At 40.3% G+C, this 22,756-nt stretch overlaps 1 protein-coding gene across 7 annotated transcripts in view; it reads left to right on the forward strand.

The window, feature by feature from the left end:
* radil (Ras association and DIL domains) overlaps nt 1–22,118 on the forward strand; it is a 37,000-nt gene extending 14,882 nt beyond the window's left edge. For 3 of the 7 annotated variants that reach the window (XM_035534992.2, XM_035534993.2, XM_035534994.2), the window contains 8 exons: nt 1–131; nt 3,090–3,262; nt 3,992–4,142; nt 4,435–4,625; nt 6,752–7,076; nt 7,337–7,479; nt 7,811–7,950; nt 8,473–11,069. The exon at nt 1–131 is cut by the window's left edge and continues 149 nt beyond it. In XM_035534992.2, the coding sequence (XP_035390885.1) occupies nt 1–131; nt 3,090–3,262; nt 3,992–4,142; nt 4,435–4,625; nt 6,752–7,076; nt 7,337–7,479; nt 7,811–7,950; nt 8,473–8,572 (1,354 nt within the window). In that variant the 3' untranslated portion in view covers nt 8,573–11,069. Of the gene's footprint in view, nt 132–3,089; nt 3,263–3,991; nt 4,143–4,434; nt 4,626–6,034; nt 7,077–7,336; nt 7,480–7,810; nt 7,951–8,472; nt 11,072–21,417 lie in introns of those variants that run through there. The other 4 variants (XR_014118221.1, XM_035534995.2, XR_014118222.1 and 1 more) reach the window with 4 other exon arrangements.
* The last annotated feature ends 638 nt before the right edge of the window (nt 22,119–22,756 follow it).

Raw genomic sequence — 22,756 nt, forward strand, 5'->3', positions numbered from 1 at the left:
GGTGAGCGTCCTGCAGACCACCGCCGACCTGCTGCATCAGTGCCACGTCCACGCCGAGGTCCAGAGCCAGATGTTTGCCTACCTGTTCTTCTTCATCAACGTCTCCCTCTTCAACCTTCTCATCGACAAAGGTGCAAGCGCCATGCTGATCGTCTGCATGTGCCAAAAGCCTGTAAGATAAGAATCAGATATACAATATTTAAATATGTGGTGTCAAATTAGGATGTGTTTTATTTTAACAATAAAATTATAGTATATCCCTATTGTGCCAAAGTTTTTGCCACATATATAAAAGAAATACGGTCACTGCATCATTCAGTATGATTCTGAAATGTTTAAGTATAATATTAGCCACTGTTTTATTTGTAAAATAACAATCACAGATAGGATGATATGTCAGTACCAAAGGAATTCTTCTTCTCTTAATAGTAGATTGTTTATATGTCAGTGCATCCACTCTCTGAACAGGTAAAACATGAGCATTTCACTGTATTTCACCTAGTAGAGACTCTCTCTCTCTCTCTCTCTCTCACACACACACACACACACACACACACACACACACACACCACCCCAGGCCATGTCGTATGTCATCATTAAACACCCAGACAGTAGGTACCTCCAATGCATGGTAAGGGAGAGGAGCTGTATGGTAGGTGGAACATCAAGGCAAACTGCAAGAGACAGGGGGAATTTTGGGAAGAGGAGTCAGAAAGGCATGGGGATCAACCATGCTCTTGGGCTGTCATTCACTCCTTAAAATAGCACTGGTACTGGAGAGATGCCTCCGCATACTTACCATGGCTCCCGAAATCCAGTGAGGAAATCCCCACAAAAGATCTTTTTGACCTACAAAGATGCTTGTTCCAATAGTGTGAAGAGAATTATTCTTCCTGAAGATACACTGTTGGGGCTGGCGCCACCCATATTGTTGTGGGGAAGCCACAACTCATTGCTCACTTGCTGCATCCTTCAGGGCAAATACATATGTAGATTCCTACATAAAGTACAGATTGCTACAAAAGTTTTTTGTTTGTTTATTTTTACTGCAGCAAAGTCCTTGTTAAGGTCAGTAAAAACCAGCCAAAGGTCATTATCAAATGAGGTTAGAGACAAATGATCACTGTGCATCACAGCCTGTACTTCACGGGTCCCAACTTGGGGAAACTGTTTGTGACTTGTGTTGGCATTGGGTAAAAATTCAAGTAAGGTCTCAAAGCAATAAGATGGACTGTTTTAACAGGTTCCATAGTGGTGGTTTCAGTGGTGAAAAGTCTGAGGATTCTTCTGTTGTCATTTATTTGAAAGCATTCTGCTCGACTGAATTCCCGTATATTTAATTTGGGGGATCCTGAAAGCCTTTTGTGTACTAGCCTGTACTGGCCAAGGAAGGGTTAGGATTGGGTTAGGGTTAGGGTGAATCAATGGGGAATGAACACAGAATATAAAGGGTGCTCTAACTACATGTTACAATGTAGTCATAGTCACTAGGATTCGGACATGTGCACACCATTGGGACCAGCCTAGGACTTCTAGAAAACCGGACTAGACATGAATTACTTTTTTTTTTTCATTTTATTATTATTTATTTATTTTTCTCTTTCACTATTAAATCTGCTCCTTATTGTCATATAGTTACTATTGTGGTGACTGTTGTCAGCCAGAGGAGGATGGGCCGCCCTTTAAGTCTTGGTTCCTCTCCAGGTTTCTTCCTCATGCTCTAGGAAGTTTTTCATTGCCACTGTCACCCTTGGCTTGTTCACTGGGGGGCTTGGACTCAGACATTTGTAAAGCTGCTCTGTGACAACATCTGTTGTAAAAAACGCTATATCAATAAATTTGACTTGACTTGACAATGTGATTACCTTTTTATGTTGATATTTTACCAGTATGTTAATAGTCATATCATGTTAATATAAAAATACAATTTTTCCACATGTATTGCAGCACACAAAATTATATTATACATCCTAAATTGTGTAGTGGGTTCAGTTAATGCAGTTTAATTACTTAAATTTTGAAAAAAAAAAAACATTATATATATATATATATATATATATATATATATATATATATATATATATATATATATATATATATATATATATATATATATACTGAAGAAATAGAATAATATCAAAGAAATAGTGTCAGAATCTTTTGGAAATAGTGTCATAGAATTTTCTGTTTTTGGAATATTTAAATAACCTGCACCTATGAAATTTCATACTATTGTTGAGTGACTGAAACTCTAGCACTTATTGTTTGGTATTGTTTGTTATTGCAGTTATCATTGTCTAATATAGAGCTTATTGATTCTTGTATTTCAGCAATATTCTAGTTCAATGGTATCTTGAACTGTAAACTACAGTACTGGCTAGGATACATTCTTTGAGTAGTAGACAAATCATTTTTGTTGCTCTGGATAAGAGCCTATGCTATATGCAAAAAATGTAAATGTAAAAGTATTACTTAAATAATTATTACATCTGATAAGAAAATTGCACATGGTATACAAAATGTGAATTTACTAAATTAGATTTTTTGCTTTTCGGATATCTTGTTATTTGGGTGCTTGTTGAGCAAGCTTAAGTAAATCATCTTTTATTACTATGTACCTCACCCACCTGCTTACTTTTTGAAGGACAGCCTGTTGCAAGTTTCTGTGTGCATGCACATAATACAGAGGGTAAAGTCGGCCAGCAACTCCTTCTCCAGATGCCCATAATCCTCTTTTTGTGTTTTAATAGACAGGATCAGAGGGTTAGGGTTAGGTGCTTATGTACATGTGTCCATGCATACACAAACACACACACACACACACACACACACACACACACACGCATGCGCACACACACACATACAGATACACATACACGCACACACACGCATGCACGCACACACACACACACATTCATGCCCATAATTTATTTGCTGTAGTACAGTGAACCATACTAAATATATCAGAACTTTTATTCAGCACAATATGGTATGTGCGTGTGCTTATGTGTGCATCTGTGTGCATGTGTGTGGGTGGGTATTTGTGTGTGTGTGCGTGTGTGTTTGTGTGTGCGTGTGTGCATGTGTAGGCCCTGCGAGAGGCTGGTTCCAGCGCTCTCGCGTGCTGCAGATCCAGGCATGTGTGCGGATGCTCTTGGACTGGGCCAAAGGAGCAGGGCGTGGTCAGCTCGCCCAGACGTTCTTTGCTAAACTGTGCAGCGCCATCACCATCCTCACCACGCCTGCCTCACAGCTTTCCCAGGTGAGCCCTAGAGGATAGCTAGAGAGAGAGAATTGTGTGTGTGTGTGTGTGTGTGTGTGTGTGTGTGTGTGTGTGTGTGTGTATGTGTGCGCGTGTGTGTTTAGTAGAGATCAGAAAACACCTGGCAGCTGTGATCAAGTTATCATCAGTATGTTCTCATTTTCGCTTTCCTCATTTTTTCACTTTAATACATTTGTTTATTTGTAAGTGTATATGTGTAAGGGATGATAAAAAAGTGGAAGGAAAAAATAATATGAACCTATTTAATAAATAAAGCTAAATAAAACCATGAACATATTGGCTCTATTGGTTAATATAGAAGGCATTTCTATCTAGAATGGAGGTAATCAAAACAGTTCATTAATATGGCTGCTACGTACATACCTACTGGTGATATTTTGAAGGGCTCTGTAAAGGATTTTAGCAAAATGACAGGAAATCTGACCAATGAAATGTATGCTTTTTACCATGTGGTGGGCCTATAGTATCCTGACCCTTCTCAGTATTCTGAGGCTTTTTCAAAGCTATCTTCAATGAAAACTTTAGCAGTGGCGATCAAATGCATGAGTCTTAATCAGAAATAAAAAAGGTATGTACATAGTTTCCGTAAGACAAACTAAAAGAGGAATACCTGGCTACCAACTAACCTGTAACATACATACTACTTTTGTGTTTGTTTGTGTGTGTGTGGGGGGGGGGTGTTGGGGGTGTGGGGGTGTGTGTGTGTAGATGAGTTGGATGACATTGTGTGCAGAACACCCATCTCTGAAACCAGTCCAACTGCATAGAATTCTCACACAGTACCAGCTGACTGTTGAGGTGGGACCTCTCCCTATCTGGCAACCCAGCACTGAAGATGAAGCCTTCATCTATAGAACAGGTACGGGTAGATGTGTGTGTGTGTGTGTGTGTGTGTGTGTGTGTGTGTGTGTGTGTGTGTGTGTGTGTGTGTGTGTGTGTGTTAGCAAACATCAGAAAATTATCCAGACATACCTCCCTCAACAAACTATAATGCACACTTCCTTTGAATAATCTTTTTCAGAGAATCCATTGGAGAATTATTAGAGAATCCATTAGCAATTAGCGATGTGTAGGTGGATGTAGAACATGTGAATATGTGGGCTCCTGTAAATGTGTGTGAGGGAACGTTCACCCATGTGTGTGCTCTCCAGTCGATCTTCTGGAGACCTTTGAGAACCACCCACCCATCATGCTTCCCAGTGCGGGCTTTAAAGTAGACCTGGAGAGTGAGTGTGTAGAGGACAGCATCTACCGACAACTGCTCTACATCAGGCACTTCCTGTGGGGCCTCCGCACCAAGACACACCCGGCTAATGGCAACACAGACAGACAGGAAGTCCAGGTGCGTCTCAGAAATGTATCTCTGGTTTGAATGACCTTTTTGTGGGAATTCTATAATGTTCTTTTATTTTCATTCCCAACAGTCTTCATGAAGGATTGTTGGAAATGTTTTTATGAATGCCAATGAAATACTCCATGCTAGTTTGGGGCTTTAAATCCTTTAAATCCTATAGATGGTCCCTTTTACCAGAGGTTCCCATTTATATTATCTATTTTTAGCAGTTATTTTGCCTATTATGGTAGTATTGTAGCTGTATTGCTTACATGGAATTTGTATTTTGAAAAAGGAAAGTTCATCTTCTGCATTACTGTTTAACAGTGTTTAAAGGATTATTTTTCTCTAAACCCAAAAAATAACATTGTACTAAACACAAAATAAGTCAATTTATCTAGATTAACAGGCTTTGTTTGGAGGCAGTAACATCACAACTGCAATTTTCCAGAACAGGATCCTTCACACTCTTTCTAGAGCATGAACCTTCTGAGTTCTGTAGCACACTGTGCCAGCTACTTAATTCACTGTAGAAAATGTTTTACCTTAAAGTAAACTGGTTGCTTTCAATTATTGGCAAATATCTAGCTAACAATATCTAGCTCAAATATCTATATAACATCCATGTAAAAAAACAGAGTAGATAACAGGTTATTGATGCCTCCCCCAGCTGGCCCCCAGAGCAGCATTGCATTCCAGTAGCACTGTGGTGATGGGGAAGAGTGATAAAGCATCCCACCAAGGGAGTTGTTTTCACTGCTTATTGCTTATTTCTCCCCAGACCGCAAAACAAGCATCGGTTGTATTTAACGTATATTTTTTTTATGCACAGAACACTCCTTTAACATTTAGTCAAACTGAGGCTGGAACCCTCCCTTTCATGTGTACATGCTGAACTGAGATCACGTGTGCATACTGGCCTGAGGTCACGTGTACATGCTGAGATGAGGTCACGTGCACATGCTGGGCCGAGGCCACGTTCACATGCTGGGCTGAGGTCGCATGTGTACGCTGGTCCAAGGTCACGTGTGCTTGCTGGGCCGAGGTCACATGCGCATGCTGGGCCAAGGTCACGTGCACTTGCTTGGTCGAGGTCAGAAGCAGGTGGAGTTTTTGCACCTGCTCTCCTGCTATGCTTGCTTCGGTCTCATAAAGGTCTGAAGACAACGAACAAGACAAAGTCAGAGGCTCAGTCTTAACCAAGCCAGCAGACCCCAGAGTTGTCCTTAATCTGTTTTAAAGGATTATCTATGTAATCAAGCGCCTCATGGCAGGCCACATTATCTGAAGCATATGTATCTTATTCCCTTGCAGACAAACCCTCTGGGTTTCTGCAATGGCAGTTGTTAGAAGATTACAATATTGTTGAAAGATTATTTCATTATTTCCATTTATTTGTTTGTTTGTTTTTTGTAAAGGTGGTTGGTGCTGTAACTAATGTGTGGTCAGACCTAAAGAGTATGGTTATAGCTATGATGTCAAAACCCTCCACAATATCTGGTAGTATGTTAGGCTGTCCAGCAGGGGGGCTCACCAACTCAGTTTGGTTCCCTAACCCTTCGTGCTAATCAATTTGGATGTTTGAGAGAGCATGTGAAACTTTAGGAGTTAGAATTTGTGCCAGCTTTAGTATACAAAATTATCAGATGTGCAGTTCAACGTAGGGAAATCTAAAAATAATGAATAATACAAATTCAAATGATAAGATTGAAATCAAACTTGCCTATTGCTTGGTATGCCTGTGAAATCAATAAATCTACTGGGTTATGTTTAACAGTATCAGTTTTTCAGTGTTTTTTAACAAATTAAATATTTTGGAATTAAACAGATTAACCCCTGCACACCACTGAAAGTTTGAAATCAGTCATGTAGTAATCTTTGAAAATTACATTTAGTGCTATTTCCCAAAGCAGAACAATATTAATTTTGTGCTTCGGTCCCTATTGGTGAAGTGTACTAAAGAAAATAGTTTGACCCCTGCAGTCACTGAATGTATCACCAATAGCTCAGTGAGAGTACCCCAGTACCACAGTTTTAGGGTTTCCCAGCTTTAACAGGCATCTAAGTCCCTGTATATCAGTGGCAAGTGTGTGATCTACTAGTGTCAGTGCAGTCACGGCCAGACGCTTTTCCAGCGGGAGCCAGCCCAGGCACAGTGCATCCCACGGCCCGGCACCCATCAGCGCGGGGAGGGGGAGGGTGAGGTGCGAGTCCCGGTGGGCGGCCGTGGGGATGGGGCTGGAGCAGAGGAGCGCCCACGAGAACGCCCGCCACCCGGTGTGGGTCCACGGCATGCCAGCCAGCCCCATGCGCCGGACTCATCCAGCCTGTTGACGCCCCCCAACACACCCCTCTACCCCGAGCTGTTGCACCCACGAGCGCCTGGTCCAGCGAATGGGTGCGTGCGCTCCACGCCCGAACATAAGAGGATCAATGGCTTCATTGCTAATGGCCTTGAAGGTTAGTCAGATGGGGGTGTGTGTGTCCATGTCTGTGTTCCTCCTCTTACTGTTTCAAATACCATAAGTTTATCTGTCTGAGGTCAGGGTTCATGGATATCTGTATATTTGTGTAAAGGTATCTGGAGCTTGTATTATGGCATTTGTTTTTTTCGTTGGAATTGTGTTTTGTATGAATATGTAATTATGCATGCATGATCTGCCAACCCTGAGTCCCATATGTGTGTGGTTGTGGGTGTGGCTATGTGTCTCCTTCTCCAGGTCCTCTGAGCGGCTGTGGATTCTCTTTTCATGGGCCTTTGTCCCAAACCCTGGGCCCCAACTCTGATTCTGTATGTTCCGTCTTTCTAGTGGACCTGGACAAAGGACCTTATGGCCTGGGCATGGGACTTATTGACGGACTTGTGAGTTGGCTGCCTCACCCATTAACAAATAAATAAATAAATAAAATGACACCCTGGCAATCGACAGCTGCCACTCTACATGCTTAAGTCCCTAATCTCTGTATCCTTAATGATATTAGGCTCTTCACATGGAACACACTCCGGATCTCTAATTTGCAGTACAACAAAAAAATGAGCATTGTTATAAAAAAACACACAGTTATGGTTTGCTAATGCTACCTGATGCTCTAACTGTAATTTGCGCATCCCGAACATCCACCAAACCAGATTCTAAATCACTGATTCGCCTTTAAAGCCTCACACTGCCATGATCCAAACTCTTTACGTGCAGCACACCCCTCTGAACTCGCCTGGAATTTACATCCGCACGCTGATTCCCGATGGCCCGGCTGCTTCGGATGGCCGTCTGCACATCGGAGACCGAATCCTTGCCGTGAACGGAACGAGTCTCATCGGAGCTGATTACCAGAGGTCAGCTCCACTCATGCATGTCTTATTCTCCATCTGTCTTTCTCTTTCTTTCTCTCTCTCTCTCTCTCTCTCTCTCTCTCTCTCTCTCTCTCTCTCTCTCTCTCTCTCTTGATAGGTATGATAGGTATGATTGCTTGATAGGTTTGATTAAAAGCCAGCATGGTTTGGTACATACAAGGTGCCATTGTAGCTATTGTCCTTGACATATAAAGTAATCAATACAATGTCTATTAAGGCTAATCCTGTTGCCCAGACATATTCTAAAAGAACACTGTCTCTCCTTCTCTCTCTTTCTCACACACACACAGACACACAAGTTTTTATAGCTATAATTAAAAATCACCAGGAGTGATGGTATTCAGCTTTTGCCGCATTCATGATGTCATTGTTGCTTGTGCTCTTGACAAAGGAAGTAATCAATATGATATCCATTTAAACATGTAAGGCAATTTAAACATGTGTAGCCCAGAGATGTGCTGAATTGACACTCAATCTCTTTTTCTCTTTTTTCCTTCTCGTCAGTGCTGTGGATTTGATCAGACTGGGTGGGGGGCGGCTCCGCTTCCTCGTTGCCAAGTCTGATCCCGATGTGTCGGAGAAGATCAGCGCCTCTTCTTGCTGAGAATAAAGAGAGGAGGGCTGCAGGTCTGATCCCCAGACCCCAGGTTGAAACAGACTAGCTCCACCCTCAAGATGCGTGAGTCAAGCTCCACCCCCAGGCCTTAGAAGTTGACCTTTGCTCCAAGGCCAAGCTCCAGCACTTATGAGTCTAGCTCCACCCCCAGGCTGAAACAGTTGAGCTCAACCCCCAGGCCTTAGGAGTTAAGCTCCACCCCTGGGGCATATGAGTCAAATTCCATCCCCAGGACGTACGTGTCTAACTCCACCCCCAGGCCGGACAAATCGAGTTCCACTCCCAGGCTATACGATTCAAGCTCGACCGCCAGGTTGAATGAGACGAGTTCCACCACCAGGCCTTACGAGTCAAGTTCCACCCCAGGCCTTACGAGTCGAGTTCCACCCCCAGGGCATACGAGTCAAGCTTCACACCAAGGGTGAATGAGCCAAGCTCCACCCCATCTAAACAAGTGGAGTGCCACCCTCACAGCATATGATTCAAGCTCCACCCCCAAGTTGTTCATGTTGAGTTCCATCCCCAAGCCTTACATAATGAGCTCCACCCCTTGGTTGAACAAATTAAGCTCTATCCCCAGGCTTTACAAGCCAAGCTCCACCCCCAGGCTTTATAAACCAAGCTCCATCCTCAGGTTGCATGAGCCCAGCTGCACCCCCTGGCTATACAAGTCCCTGGGCCAAAAAAGTGGCGCTCCACTGTCCTTCTCCTGGAGAGAGAAGGAGAACAAGCACAGCACTGGACACTCAGTGTCTTCTCTTCTTAACCTCATATTGCACTCAGAGTAGGCCAAAAGCACAGCATGACTGATGCTCAGAGATTCAGAGCAGCCTTTTCTCCCTCACCTCCTCTAGATCCAGGGTCAGAAAAGAGATTTGAAAGCATTTCTAAAGAGATACAATTTTGGACTCGTATTGCCTCATGCAGGTTGACAGTAAAAGAATGTTAGTCAAACATAAAGAGAAAAAGAGTCCTAATTTATCCCAAATAAAAAGAACAAACAGGTGTTTGCAATTGCCTTGCGAAAAGACACAATGTATCCTGTTTACAGGTATGTAGGCAATGGTCATAAGGTCTGATTCCAAAAGCAAGCACTGAAGACTGATTCTGTACCTCACTTGGTCGAGCAAGTATTGCAAGGTGCTAGTGATACCAAGGTCATGGGTTCAGTTCCCAGGGAGCCCTCATGCTGTTGTGTAAGTTGCTCTGCATAGGGTGGCCTGCCAAATGCTGACAATGTTAATGAAGAACCTGGTGCTGGCATTTTTCAACACCTCAGGAGAACAATTTGGACTCAGACTGCTTCATTAACCACCCTTCACATTAATTTTTAACATTGAAAGTCAAAGTGCTAGCCTAGCAATGATAACACAAAGGACTCTACTAACTGAGTCATTAGAAGGTGTTAGTCATTAAGAGATGAGAACAATTAACACTGGTGCATGTTAAACCTTGAATTATGTACGTTGCATTACAGCATTAAAAATGAAGTAAACAGGATATTCAGAAAATGAGCTATGGAAGAGAGCAGTGATTCTCCAGAATGAGAACAACTGAACAGAACCTTTCCATGCAACAGAAACATTATTCAAAGCAAACATTTTTTAGTGTGATTTAGACAGGAAAAAATGGCGAGGTGCTCCTATTGGTTGAGCTAGACAGCTGAGTGGGATGTTAATAATCATGTAGAGTCTTTTAATTTCAGATTTCTCAAGCAGCTAAAAAACGTAGTTGTAATAGATTGATGAATAAGTAACAACTTTAAAATTTTGTATTAGTTATAGATGAAATTATGAAAAACAGTTCTTGGTAATGGACTTGGACCTCTGGATCCTACAATATCTACTCTCTATATATCTATAATAGCTAACTGTAACTTACTAACCGACAGAATAAGTACATAAAATGGACTGAAATATCTTTCTTTTTAACGTCATCACAAAGCAGTCACACTGGTTCAACTATCAGTCTTTTCCCAATCCATAGCCTCCACACACTTCCTGTTTCTACTCTTTATATAAGTAATATGGTACAAAAGTACTAAAGTACATATAAAATAAAAATACTAAATTCCCCTTCTTAAGCAATATTCAGATTTCATTTTTCTTTCAGAAACCTATTCAGAAAATCCCAAAGCATCTCTATGGCTGACTCAGGAGCAGTCCTGTCTTTACCAACAGAATGCCTGAATACCTTCGGCCATTGTCGAGGTTGGGTATTGTTAGAACACCTCTGCTGCTAAAGTAGTGGAAAGTAGCCCGAGAGCAAAAGTGATCACTGATCAACTCTCTCATCTTATTCATACCTGCTTATACTTGACATGGAATGAGTGTTAATGTGATATGCAAATATCGAGATAGTTGACATTTTAATTTTTGCTTATATGTGAAAATAAACCTGCACAAGATTTATGACATATAAGAATTACATGTATTATTTTTCCCATTATTTTATGTTTATATATTATCAAGATATACTTTTTTTCTCAATTGAACTTTATATATATATATATATATATATATATATATATATATATATATATATATATATATATATATATATATATATATCATACAATTAAACAGAATACCAGGGAAAATCAGTGTTGTATCCATCAATAAAAAAGATAACAGTTTAATGGAAAGAAGTTATAAGTCCATTACCAGCAGAGGGCGCTAAAAGTTTATACTGGAATTGTGAACAGAGCATGCCAAACTACAGAAAACATTTATTAATTTATTTGAATGACGTTGTTATATTCAAAAACTTCACAACGGTAATCTTCATAATAGACTAGGGCAGGTTTCCTGGACATAGGCTTGTACTAAATTGCAATGTCGCTGGTGACGGAGCATTAAAAGTTATTTTTAGTGTAGGATTAGTGGTCTGGTAAACTGGCTTTAAATGTATAGGACTAAATATAAGAAATCTCCAGGGAAATATCCCTGGTTTCCACCATTTGCTGTCAGTATATTCTCAAAAAAGACAAAATAAGACACATAATTCTATAATAAGGTCATTGTTTAGAAAATATGAGACACAATTGACCACTTGATGTAGAGGATTTGAAATCTTGCTGGGTTTGATTCTAAGTCTGACCCTAAAAGGAGTTTAACATGACTGAGAAGAGAACCATACCCATAACTATATACTTTAACTGGAAAGTCGCCTTATCATTAAAATAAAAATCTCAGTATAATCCCACAATCATATGACAATCATAATAATACATTTCTTTGTATAGTGTATAGGTTGCTCTAGAAACATAAAATTCATAACAAGAACAACAAAGGTATTTATTACATTATATAAAATTATAAAAACACAAGCAGCAGAAATAGACATAAATAAAACAAGTTCATGCATTTTTATATGTGGTATGTGTTTGTATATTAAATATACTATAATCAGTTATTAATATAGGCGTTGTAATGCTGAGTAAAAATATTTGCCTTAAGTTTAATCATAAGAGTTGTGCAATAAGGTTCCCAAAAAGTTTGAGGGCAGTGGGTAAAGAAATATAAAACCAAAGCAATAACCTGCATGCGAGGTGACAACTTAATCAGTGCACCTTTCATAAAAAACAATGCGAAGTATTTTAGCTATGACGAAGGTTACAAGAGAAAAGTCGGGGGCGGGGGGTTATGAAAATAGCACTACGTTTTGCAGAATATGTCCAGTAGGGGGCAGCATTGGTTAAAATTCATGAGGCGTGAATTCTGCAATCCATGGATTGTGCTTTAAAATGACTTTCGTGGCTGTTTACTGTACTATTGGCCACTAAATAAAGTCATTACAACAGAGGTTTATTAAAGCATTCCATACTTTCACTTAAAGCTTACATTAGTACAAGAGTGATTATTGGTTACTTTTGAAAATATTTCACAATAAATACTAAATGTGAGCAGAAAATTAACCATTGGAAGCTATGTGTTTGACTGAGGAAAATAACAGCCTATTGTAATGTTTATTGTCCTCCATATATTTATAATCATGTAAAGATGTATAATTTTTTATTATTGGAATACCATGTGATAAAAGGATGTATTACATTTAGAGGGCTTCTATAGCACCAACATTCTGAACTGCCTACACCAAGGTTGTAAATTCCTTTATGCAAAAGTGTGAATAGGTTTGAACTGTGCTGTGTAAAATACTGTGTGCTTATTCTAGCCCATGCAAATAGATCATATAATGCTGCTCAAATAGATTTTCAGATACCTGCTCATTGGCATCTGTTTGAGATTCTAAACCAATCAAGGCGTGGTGTGTACCTGTGGTCTTGGCAACACATCTGAATTTCAATGGACTTTTCCCCATTGCAAAGGCTACCTGAGCTTCTCACTGACAGGTATAAGATTAACTTTGTTAGGCGCGGAATCGTCCGTGCGCGACAAATTAAATTAATGGAACAAATTTCCCCTGTAATTAAGATAAAAATTCATGTCAGCTATAACCTTGCTGAGCGCTAATTATGTACAAATGATTTATCATCTGTTTCGGCCAGAATATTAATCTTCACCTCTTCTCCAGCCGCCGCTGGTGTTAAGAGATGAGGCTTGATTAACACTGACAGTTCTGGTAACGGGAGAAAGCCACGTAGAGTCGGGCAACGAGGATTGCCTGCTTAGTTCGAGCCTGTTCTCTTCTTCACTCAATTAGCAGCTAGCGGATGTGCAGGCAAGCAGAACCCTTCTACAGTGACTAAATAGCTGAGCTTTCACACACAGTAACAGTACAAAGTCATTGCTAATGCTGGCATGAGGGCTTTCACACACAGTTTTGATATAAAAAATAATTCATTTGCTTGCTTTAAAAATCAGTAGCTACAAATGAGCATGGATGCCTTTGAAAATTAATAGGTAGATTAAGTAGTAAGTATGATGTCTTTTTGTGAAATTAATTGTTCTGGGTCCATGTCTCAGCATCCAAAACTTGGATGTGCTTGTGTGTAGTACCGCAGCAAATTATATGTTGTACCATGAAGTGGGCTTTCCTAACCATTACTGCTTGTACCAGCACAAAATCCATCTTCCCATCTTGTTTCACTTAAGAGCTGTAAGGCTAACCCAGCTGTAAGGCTTCCTTGACAAAAGAATTCATGGTTTTCCAGTTGGTTTGGTAAAAAAAAAAAAATCAGCCAACCAGCATTCTCTGTCGTCATGTAAAGATATATGCTGACAGGACATTAAGATTCTTTATAGCAAAGAATGAATTTGCTAACTGTATCGTCCATCACAAGAAATGAACATAATACCACCACAAGCTTTAGGTGGAACACCAAAGCTGCTCTATGGGGAAACTCCTTGAATGCTGATCTGAGATCAGCTTCTGTGCTCTAATCTTAATATGAAAGACAAGAAGGATATTCTCTCAAAGCTTGATGTAATAATGGTCTTCCAAAGCTTGTGATGTTGTCATGTCTTTGCTCGTGATGTTGCCACGTCAGTTTCATCACCTGCAACAGTGCTGTCTCCTAGTGTCATGTAACATTTGTAAAGAACTGACCAAAGGAACATGGCTACATCGGCTTCGATGCCTTTGTACTGGCTCTTTTCTAATCACCTTGCTTTTCACGAGCAGCTGTTTCGTGCAAGGGGATCTTCCAGCACCGGCTTGCATGGGAGCGTGAGAGGTTTAAAGCTCATTCTCCAAACAGGAGGGGTTGACGTGATGATCAAGCAGCCCCAAGGTCTGGTAATGGTGGATCAGTTTGAGGCAGGCGCTTGCAAGGAGATTTATTCAGGGGCGCTGACACTCGGTCTATATACTGCTGATAACAGTGAGGACCCTGGATACTGCGCTCAGCAGTGGATGATGAATGGAGTGCCTGGCCGTAATTACTTATCGTTTCAGCCTCTTCTCTCCCCCTCCCTCCTCCTGCTTTCTGCGACAGAAGAACCAGCCCTGCCCTCCCTCATTTTCACCAGACCCCCCCCCCCCCCCCCCAAACTGGCAGCCGTGCTTTCGCAATAAGCGATTATAGTGCGTTGTCTTGCAGCACAAATTAATTTATGGAGCTCCGATTAAAAAGGTAGAGTAATGTGTATAGAGCATTCATGGGCTGTCACGAAGCTTCTGAATGGGTGTTTGTAAGGAAATGAGGGCTCATATAAGGAACATAACTGGTCCTTCTGTGCTCTCAGTTTTGATTAGATTCTTTATGGATGGTGCTCTTCAGTGAGAGGAGGTCTGTACAACTGCAGATTTGTCTGAGTCGCTGGACTTACAAATACTTGTGAATTGCGGCTACACAGGCTGGTTAGATTTGGTGTTTTGGCATGACCTTTCTTTTCAGCATCATCTTCTGTGGAAGCCTTTTGCCATGTCCCACCTGCTAGTAACGTCCAATAAAGAATGCAACTCCAGGCTTCAGCGTACTTGCTTGTTTGATTTCAGCTCATTTCCCTTTGGTCTACAGCAGGTGGTAACAACAATCCAGGTGGTTACCAACTGCAGACAGTTCATTAGAAGTTTCTTCACCATACTTATATTCAGTGAATAACTACACAAAACAACTAGAGGTTTACAGATGTGATAATCAATAGTACCAAGTTGACAGGAGCATTGATATAAATACCCTGGAAAAAGGTTTGCTGAATCTAGAGGAGTTTGAGAAAAGGTCATCCAGTTCAAAAGTATGTCCAATCACAAGTTAGTAAGGTCATTCACATACACTAGGTTGGCATCATAATATTTTGAGCCATGTTGTTATTTTACCAGTGCTAATGTGAATGCACATAACCAGTCAAGTTTAGTAAACCATGAGCAACAATTATGTCATTGTTTTGTATGTCACTTTACATTATGTATGTCACTTAAAAAACACATTTTTGATACAAATTCTTGATTTTTGAGGTTCCTCAAAGAGATATCTCACAGTAGAGATCTCCCTACATGCACAAAGCCAATTTTCAAAGAAAGTTTCCAATGAGTTCCCTCTAATGAAATTCAGTAGTTTAGGATGGAGAAGAAAACACAGGTTCTGAAAAGCTAGACACTCAAATATCACAGATCTCAGAGACATGACCATGTATGACTGTTTTTATCTGTTCCAGCCTCAAAGGCGTAAACAAATGTTAGCTGAGGGCTTATAGAATGTCTTTGCGTACTGTATTATGGATGATGGATGGTATCCTTCTTTAACATAAAAGAAAAAAATTATAAATTTACAATATTTTACATTCAAAGTTATTATTTGTCATGGGCAACTGCAAGCATGAAAATGTTTGTAGGTTAATGGATGCTGCCCGAAAGAATGTAGCACAGTTTTTGAGCTTGTGTGTGAGAGGGCATGTGATTGTACATGTGTCATAGGGTGAGGGCACACACATGATCAGGAGGGCGACTTACCCCCTGTAGAGGGTGAATAAATCCATTTTTAATGACAGTTGCTTGTAGTAATAATCCTCCCTGCAGCAGGTAGGCTGCAGCATATGGGGTGACTGTGATGAGGAGTCATTCTTGTCACTCTTTGTGTGTGTGTTTGTGGGGCGGGGGGGTTATGTGAGGGGTGTGTGAGTATATGTCGGTGTGTATTTGAGGGAGATCAGGTATGGAAGCAAAAATGAGTGAGTGTGTGTGTGTGGGCTGACGTCCAGCACCTGCCATGCAGGCAGCAGGCTGTCCTTGAGCCTCAGTAGCAGTGAAAAAAAAACACCTCTCTCTTGCAGCCTCCAGATCAGTCCTGTGTTGCATTTCTGCAGTGGTATAATTCTGAAAAGTGAAACATACCAGCACTTTATTTTCCTGTGGTTTGTTTTAGTATCACAGTGACGTTTGCTGAAGAGGAAATGAGGCTGGGATCCAAATATCACACCACTTTACATTTTAGTTTGAACTGAAAATCAAATCATTATTATTATTATTATTAGTTATATAGACACATACATTCATTGGAGTAAATTTCTACAAGTGGGATTAAACATTGTGTTCTTCTTAGACATTGTGTTAGATTTTTAAATCAACCAATTAATACTAAAACACAGTTGGACATGTATGAAATATTGATTTTTTGATAGATTTTTTTCAGAGACAATGCAGTTGCATTTTTTTAAATTATTGTTATTATTATTTGTTCATTATCTTCTTGTTCTTCTTTTATTTTGGCCATTCTGCAATGATGCAGTTATTCTCTGTGGTACTTTCATTCACTGACATGATAAATGGTTTAAGAACATCAAAGTTGTGCATTGCCTTCAAACTATTTATAGCTATTTAAAATAATATGTGGTGGCTGAATTCACGTTGTAATAGAAGATAAATGTATTATCATGGATTCTAAGTGTCAGGCATGTGGCTTGGTCTCAAAGCATGTTTGTCCTACCTCAAAGGGATTTTCACACTCCACTAGACACCAAATCTCTATAGATACTCTTATTGAAATGGGTAACTACAGGCTGCCGTTCTTTGTTTGGTCTCTCTCTCTCTCTCTCTCTCTCTCTCTCTCTCTCTCTCTCTCTCTCTCTCTCTCTCTATCTATCTCTCTCTCTCTCTCTATCTATCTATCTCTCACTCACTCACTCTTTCTCTCTCTATCTATCTCTTTCACTCTCTCAGTGAAGAATGTGAATGGGTCTTTGAAATGAAATGAAAGAAGAACTTGACACAATCCAGTTTAATGGGGTGACAAAATGAATCACGACTCCTCCAGGTATCCATCATGACCAAAAAGGTGACCACAAATGATCTGTGAAGCACTATATATTGATTACTCGTGTACTACAAGTGTCGGGTTTAATGTTCACAGCGCGCCAAAAGGCCGGCTTGGACAGCTGCAGCCTGAACTCCTCTTTGATAGATTTTAATGGTGAAATATTGATTTCTGTCTGGCCAAGGTCTACTGGTAGGGGCCAAAGTCATTTGTTGGGTAAAACTGGACACCCAGTTTGCGGGTCACAATCAATCATTTTGGCACTGCGTACTGAAAAAAAAGGGAAAAGTGAAGAAAAGAAAAGAAAAAAAAGTCAGTGGAGAACGGAGCAGATGAAAATACTGCTCCCTCTCGCCCTCCTCTTCTCTGAATCTCGTGGCCGCACTCCTTCAACGGCGGGAAAATGGAAGAAAGCATGAGAGCAAAATGCCGCGTTATTGAGTGGAGAGGCTCGAGCAAATTACACATGACGTGTGATAGTCGAAGTAGCCCGAAAATGAAGGTGTGGGGGAGAAAAGGAAGAGAGAGCGAGTGTGTGACTGTGTTTTATTTAAACATCCTTCGGGAGACTAGAGGCTCAGGTAATCTGTTGTGTTACAACTCAGTGCCCCGTTCCCCTCCATCCACCGCGATAACAGCGCGCCTAATAGGAACCCATCAATCACAATAAGCTTCCAATTTCGCCCGGTGTCTCTCCGCTCTCAGCCGCTGCTTAACGCGCTCTAATAACGGTGATAACATACTTCTATAGCTGCAGATAGCGGACCAGGTACATCCAAGAGGTCATTTTATTCACCTAGATTAAACACCCGTGATGTCGGCGTCTCTTTTAACTGCGGAAATTAATATGGGGGGGGGGGGATTTGACAAGCTTCCGAGGAAAAGGCAGAGGTAAGAAGGAGAGGAGAGAGTCACAGAAAATACGCCTACACTTGAGAGAGTAGCTAGAGGCCTGTCGGAGCTGAGAATACATAGACGGAAGGTGGAGATAGCCTCGGAACGGATTTGGTTTTGATTATCTTGCTTACCTAATGATTTTTACTCCGCTGACCATCTCGATTGCACTGGCGAAAAAGAAGTAGTCTATTAGGGTGTCAAGGTCTTGTTGGAATCTTAACTCGCTTTTCTTTTCTTTTTTCACCTTAGCAACCCTAAACGACGAGCTGCCGCACTGAGAGAGAGACCTTTAAGAAGAGATAAATTCAAAGTGGCTTCGTTTGAGGCGCAGTAATGAACATGCCAGGCCGACACAGTCTAGGCACCCTAATTAGAACCTTTATCAATGTGAGGTCAGGCTTGAGGGCTACAGGTTTTGCATATTTGCCCATATTAATTTCAACCGCAACACAAACGTTGACTAAAGACACAAGGGGATGTTATTACGTGACGGTTTTATTCCTCTAAGTACTACATAGACTGCGTGTGAAAAATAAAAATGTTCAGAATCCTATAAACAGTCCTTAGCTAACACCTCGGTTTGTAGTGATTTCCAATGTAGTGCAGGCTATTACCACCGGGACAGAAACCTATTCCTCCGTTGCTGTTTCTCTGCTATCTCTTCCAAATTAAGTCTCTTACTCAGAAATGAAATACGCACACTACCACGGGTTTGTCTCTAAAGCTCCAGCAGGTGGCGCAGAGTCACTGGTTTACAAAGATCCACAGAGACGCGCTAGGATGGCAACCTTAAATGTTTATTTGTTCTTGACCCGCGTTGCTCCTGACAAACTCCAGACGGAGACGGAATCATGTTGAAGGTGACGTGCATAAAAAAATAAATAGCAGCGAAACCCTATTAGGCAAGCAGACCTTATTGGCTCACTGGGCACTCACAAAACAATTCCACTTGCCGTTATTTAGATGCTCTAAAGTAAATCTGAAAGCACAATATTTCCTGCATTTACATGTTAACATAAACATCAACTTTTATTTGTAAACTTCTTTCTTTCTAAAAAAAAGGCTATTATTTTATAGCTATTTGTACCTTTATAACCAAGAAGAAGAAAAAAAAAACTATTCTACAATCCTGCATGCAGCCTGCAAATATTTTTAGTTATTTTAAGAAATCGCTATATTTATATAAGGGTGAAAACTAAACATTATACAGTAGTCTACATTAATTTGGTGTTTAAAGGTTTGATTTAGTTCTATCCTGCAAACTGAGGACTAATTTTCTATTTTCTATTTGATAATGTCAAAATAAAATAAAAATACTTTTAACAATACAAAGGGCTGAATTGACCCCACCAAATCCAAATAAATCATTTAAAATCATGATGCCATATATATATATATATATATATATATATATATATATATATATATATATATATATATATATATATATATATATATATATATCAACTCACACATACTTACTTATTTTTATATTTTGAACAGTGTCTTCACCTAACAGATAACCAATAATAATTGCCTAGAAAACTTTTTTTGTTTTGTTTTGTATTTTGTTTAAGATGATACTGGGTCATCTTTAAATTTTAGTTTAGGAGCAGATTTTTAAAGATATAAATGGCTTATGATATCACCATAGAGGAACTAATATTATTAGAATTTCAATATCCAGAAGATTAATTGCTAAATATTGCTAAAATAATAGCAGTTATCACCTATTGGCTATGTTTAGGTTATCAGTTCCATATAATTTTGGCCACAGGGTCCATCTAAGATGGATATTCCTTGTACTAAATATAAATAAAAAGCTAAAATGTGTTTCAGGTGCTCTAGTAATTTCTGTCTCCTTTGTTGATTTAGACTTTGTAATTATGACTTTGTAATGGAGGTGATCTATGCTGCTTCGTATTTTCCCTAAAACTGGACTCAGATCCTGGCTATCATCCTCTGTAGTCCCTCCATTTCAGACTGAAGCTCATCAGAAGCTAGAATGAAATGGATATCTGAAAGTTCAGAACAAACAGCACCCACAAGGCTGACAGACATAACACTCCTCCCTAGAAGTATGAATCTTACACCAAAAGGTTCACAACAAACTCTACACTCATAGAAAAAACTCACTATACCAGAAAAAAAAAAGAACAGGTATCTAGAACAGCTATATGGACCATCTGCAACAGCACTGTTGGCACATTTCTTGTGGAAGACCACATTATTGAAATTTACTATGCAATGGGAAAAAAAAAAAAAAAAAAGCTTCTGGTCAGTTGAACTAAGATGGGGCATATGTACTAGGCAAACCTTGAAATGTTATCGCAAAGATCACCTGTTGTTGACAATATATATTATTACCTTAGTGGTGTTGTAGTTCTTTTCCTTTCACATATTTACCCATCTAACCCAATAATTATTCACTCACTATATATATATATATATATATATATATATATATATATATATATATATGAAGGTACAGTTATGACCTTTGCTTTCTTAAAACTATTGTAAACGCATATGAAACATATATATATATATATATATATATATATATATATATATATATATATATATATATATATATATATATATGCACACAAACCATGAAACAAGGGAATTTTTTTCACTCGCACACAAGAAACTGTAGAGGTCTGCATTCTGAATCGAGGTACAGCAATGAGCTCATTACAGACTGCATGCACGTTGCATAGGCTACGCAGGCGTGAGTGATTGACACAGGTTATGGGTGAAGGAGCAACATGCAGCCTGCTCCATGCCCCCCTGCTCACCTCATTGCCATCACCCCAGTGGTCACAGCCATGAACGTGACTCATGTTGTCACAGCGACAGGACAAAAAGAGGGTCATGTTGGAGCCTGACCCTACTGAGGATTTCAACTCCATCCCGAAAACCTCAGCTTGACACCCTTACCACCTCCCCACTTCCACACCCAGACTTTAAAATGCTTTCTGAATGCAGATAAATAGTTCACCAGTCACAGGGATGCTTGTAGTACTGCCGGCCTTTAAGATAACGTGTCAGATGCTTGGCTAAATTTGCTTATGCCAGAATTGGTTTGGCTACAAGGCTGTAAAATCTATTAGGCATACAAAAACAAACTCTTGGCTATACACGTACCATATGACTATATTGTCAGTGTGACTTTGAACAGGTTACAATTTACCTCAGTAGTTGAATATTCTAGTGCCAGAATTTAATCCTAATTCCTAATCCTTGTTATTTTTTTCTTCTTTTTTATTTATCCTCTCAGCAAACAGACCGTGTGGTGGAACCGAGAACAGCAGCACTATTCGGGCCTTCTGGCTGCTTGAGGCCTGAAAGCGGGAGGTGTTGCCCGTGAGGCGGCGACGCGCTCAACGTCAGCGAGAGGACCGGGTTCGGCGGAGCGGCGCCAGAGCGGTCACGGCCGAGAAAGCCGAGCAGCGCGGGCGCCCTCCCCGAGGCCCAGCAGGCCTGCAAATCACTGAGATATCACGCCGACAGATGCCGCATAAATACGAAAACACGCCCCAGACAAAACGACAAATAATACAAAACAAGCCCACCCCCCCCCCCCCCCATTCTTTGTTTCATGCCTCAAAAATATTCTCCACAAAAAAAGTTGGTCTTAAAAATAGGTGAAAGGACTGGTAGTCTTCATCATACTGCTTGATATCTGATACAAATGCTATTTTACTTATAGAGGACGTTTCATAAGTAGCCTACCAAATGTTATTAAAACATTGTATTTGAAGGTACCTAAGCATGACAGTTTCTAGTATTAGTGTCATATCTTGCTTGTCATACTTTTACGAAACTGGAACTGCCGAAAAAAGGCAAAAAAATGCCATGCTGCATCCATTTCAACAGAGGACTACAAAAGTCTGTTGGGACACCGATCATTATGGTTTAGCAGTTGTGAACTATATATTTTTCATTTTCATTGTCTTAATAAATCCAACTTAATAAATACAGCATTATGTGCATTACAAAAGGCTTGGATATCTAAGATAAAAGTGACCACAGGTGAGCTTCGAAACATAAAAACGACCACTTCTGCATTCCTTCCCATGCGGCCATAATAATCATGATGACTAATCTTAAAAAAAACACAGTTCACTCACCTTCAAATTGTGTGCTGGACTCCGCGCAGAAGCATTGTATATTTTGGGCTAGGATTGCAAAGCGGAACAGCTGTGACCAAAGTTTATCAGATGTGGAGCACATCCAGTCCAGACAGAATAAGTGGGCCAAGGAATGGACAGCTTACAAGACAATGAAGGGATTCACTCCAGGGTGTGTGTGCGTGAGGAGCATATGGGATAGTCATTAGAACGTGATTTGCAGCGCTGACATCCACATAACCCTCCATGCTGCTGCAGTCGTGGAGGTCCGGTTGGAGGAATCATCTCTGATGCAGATCAAAACCTACACTGCAGGCGGGGATAATGGGAACCACTCCATCTGCAGACCTCCACGACGCTCTTCAAAGCCCTTCACACCCTGAGCCGAGTCTAATCATGGGTCCGTATAACCTTTGTATACACTAAACACCTGGGAAGGTACCAGGGGTGGGTCATTTTGGAGACATGCGACATCAGGTAAGAGTT

The sequence above is a fragment of the Electrophorus electricus genome, chromosome 18 (assembly GCF_041902795.1).
Source record: "Electrophorus electricus isolate QZ-2024a chromosome 18, ASM4190279v1, whole genome shotgun sequence".
Classification (NCBI taxonomy): Eukaryota; Metazoa; Chordata; class Actinopteri; order Gymnotiformes; family Gymnotidae; genus Electrophorus; species Electrophorus electricus.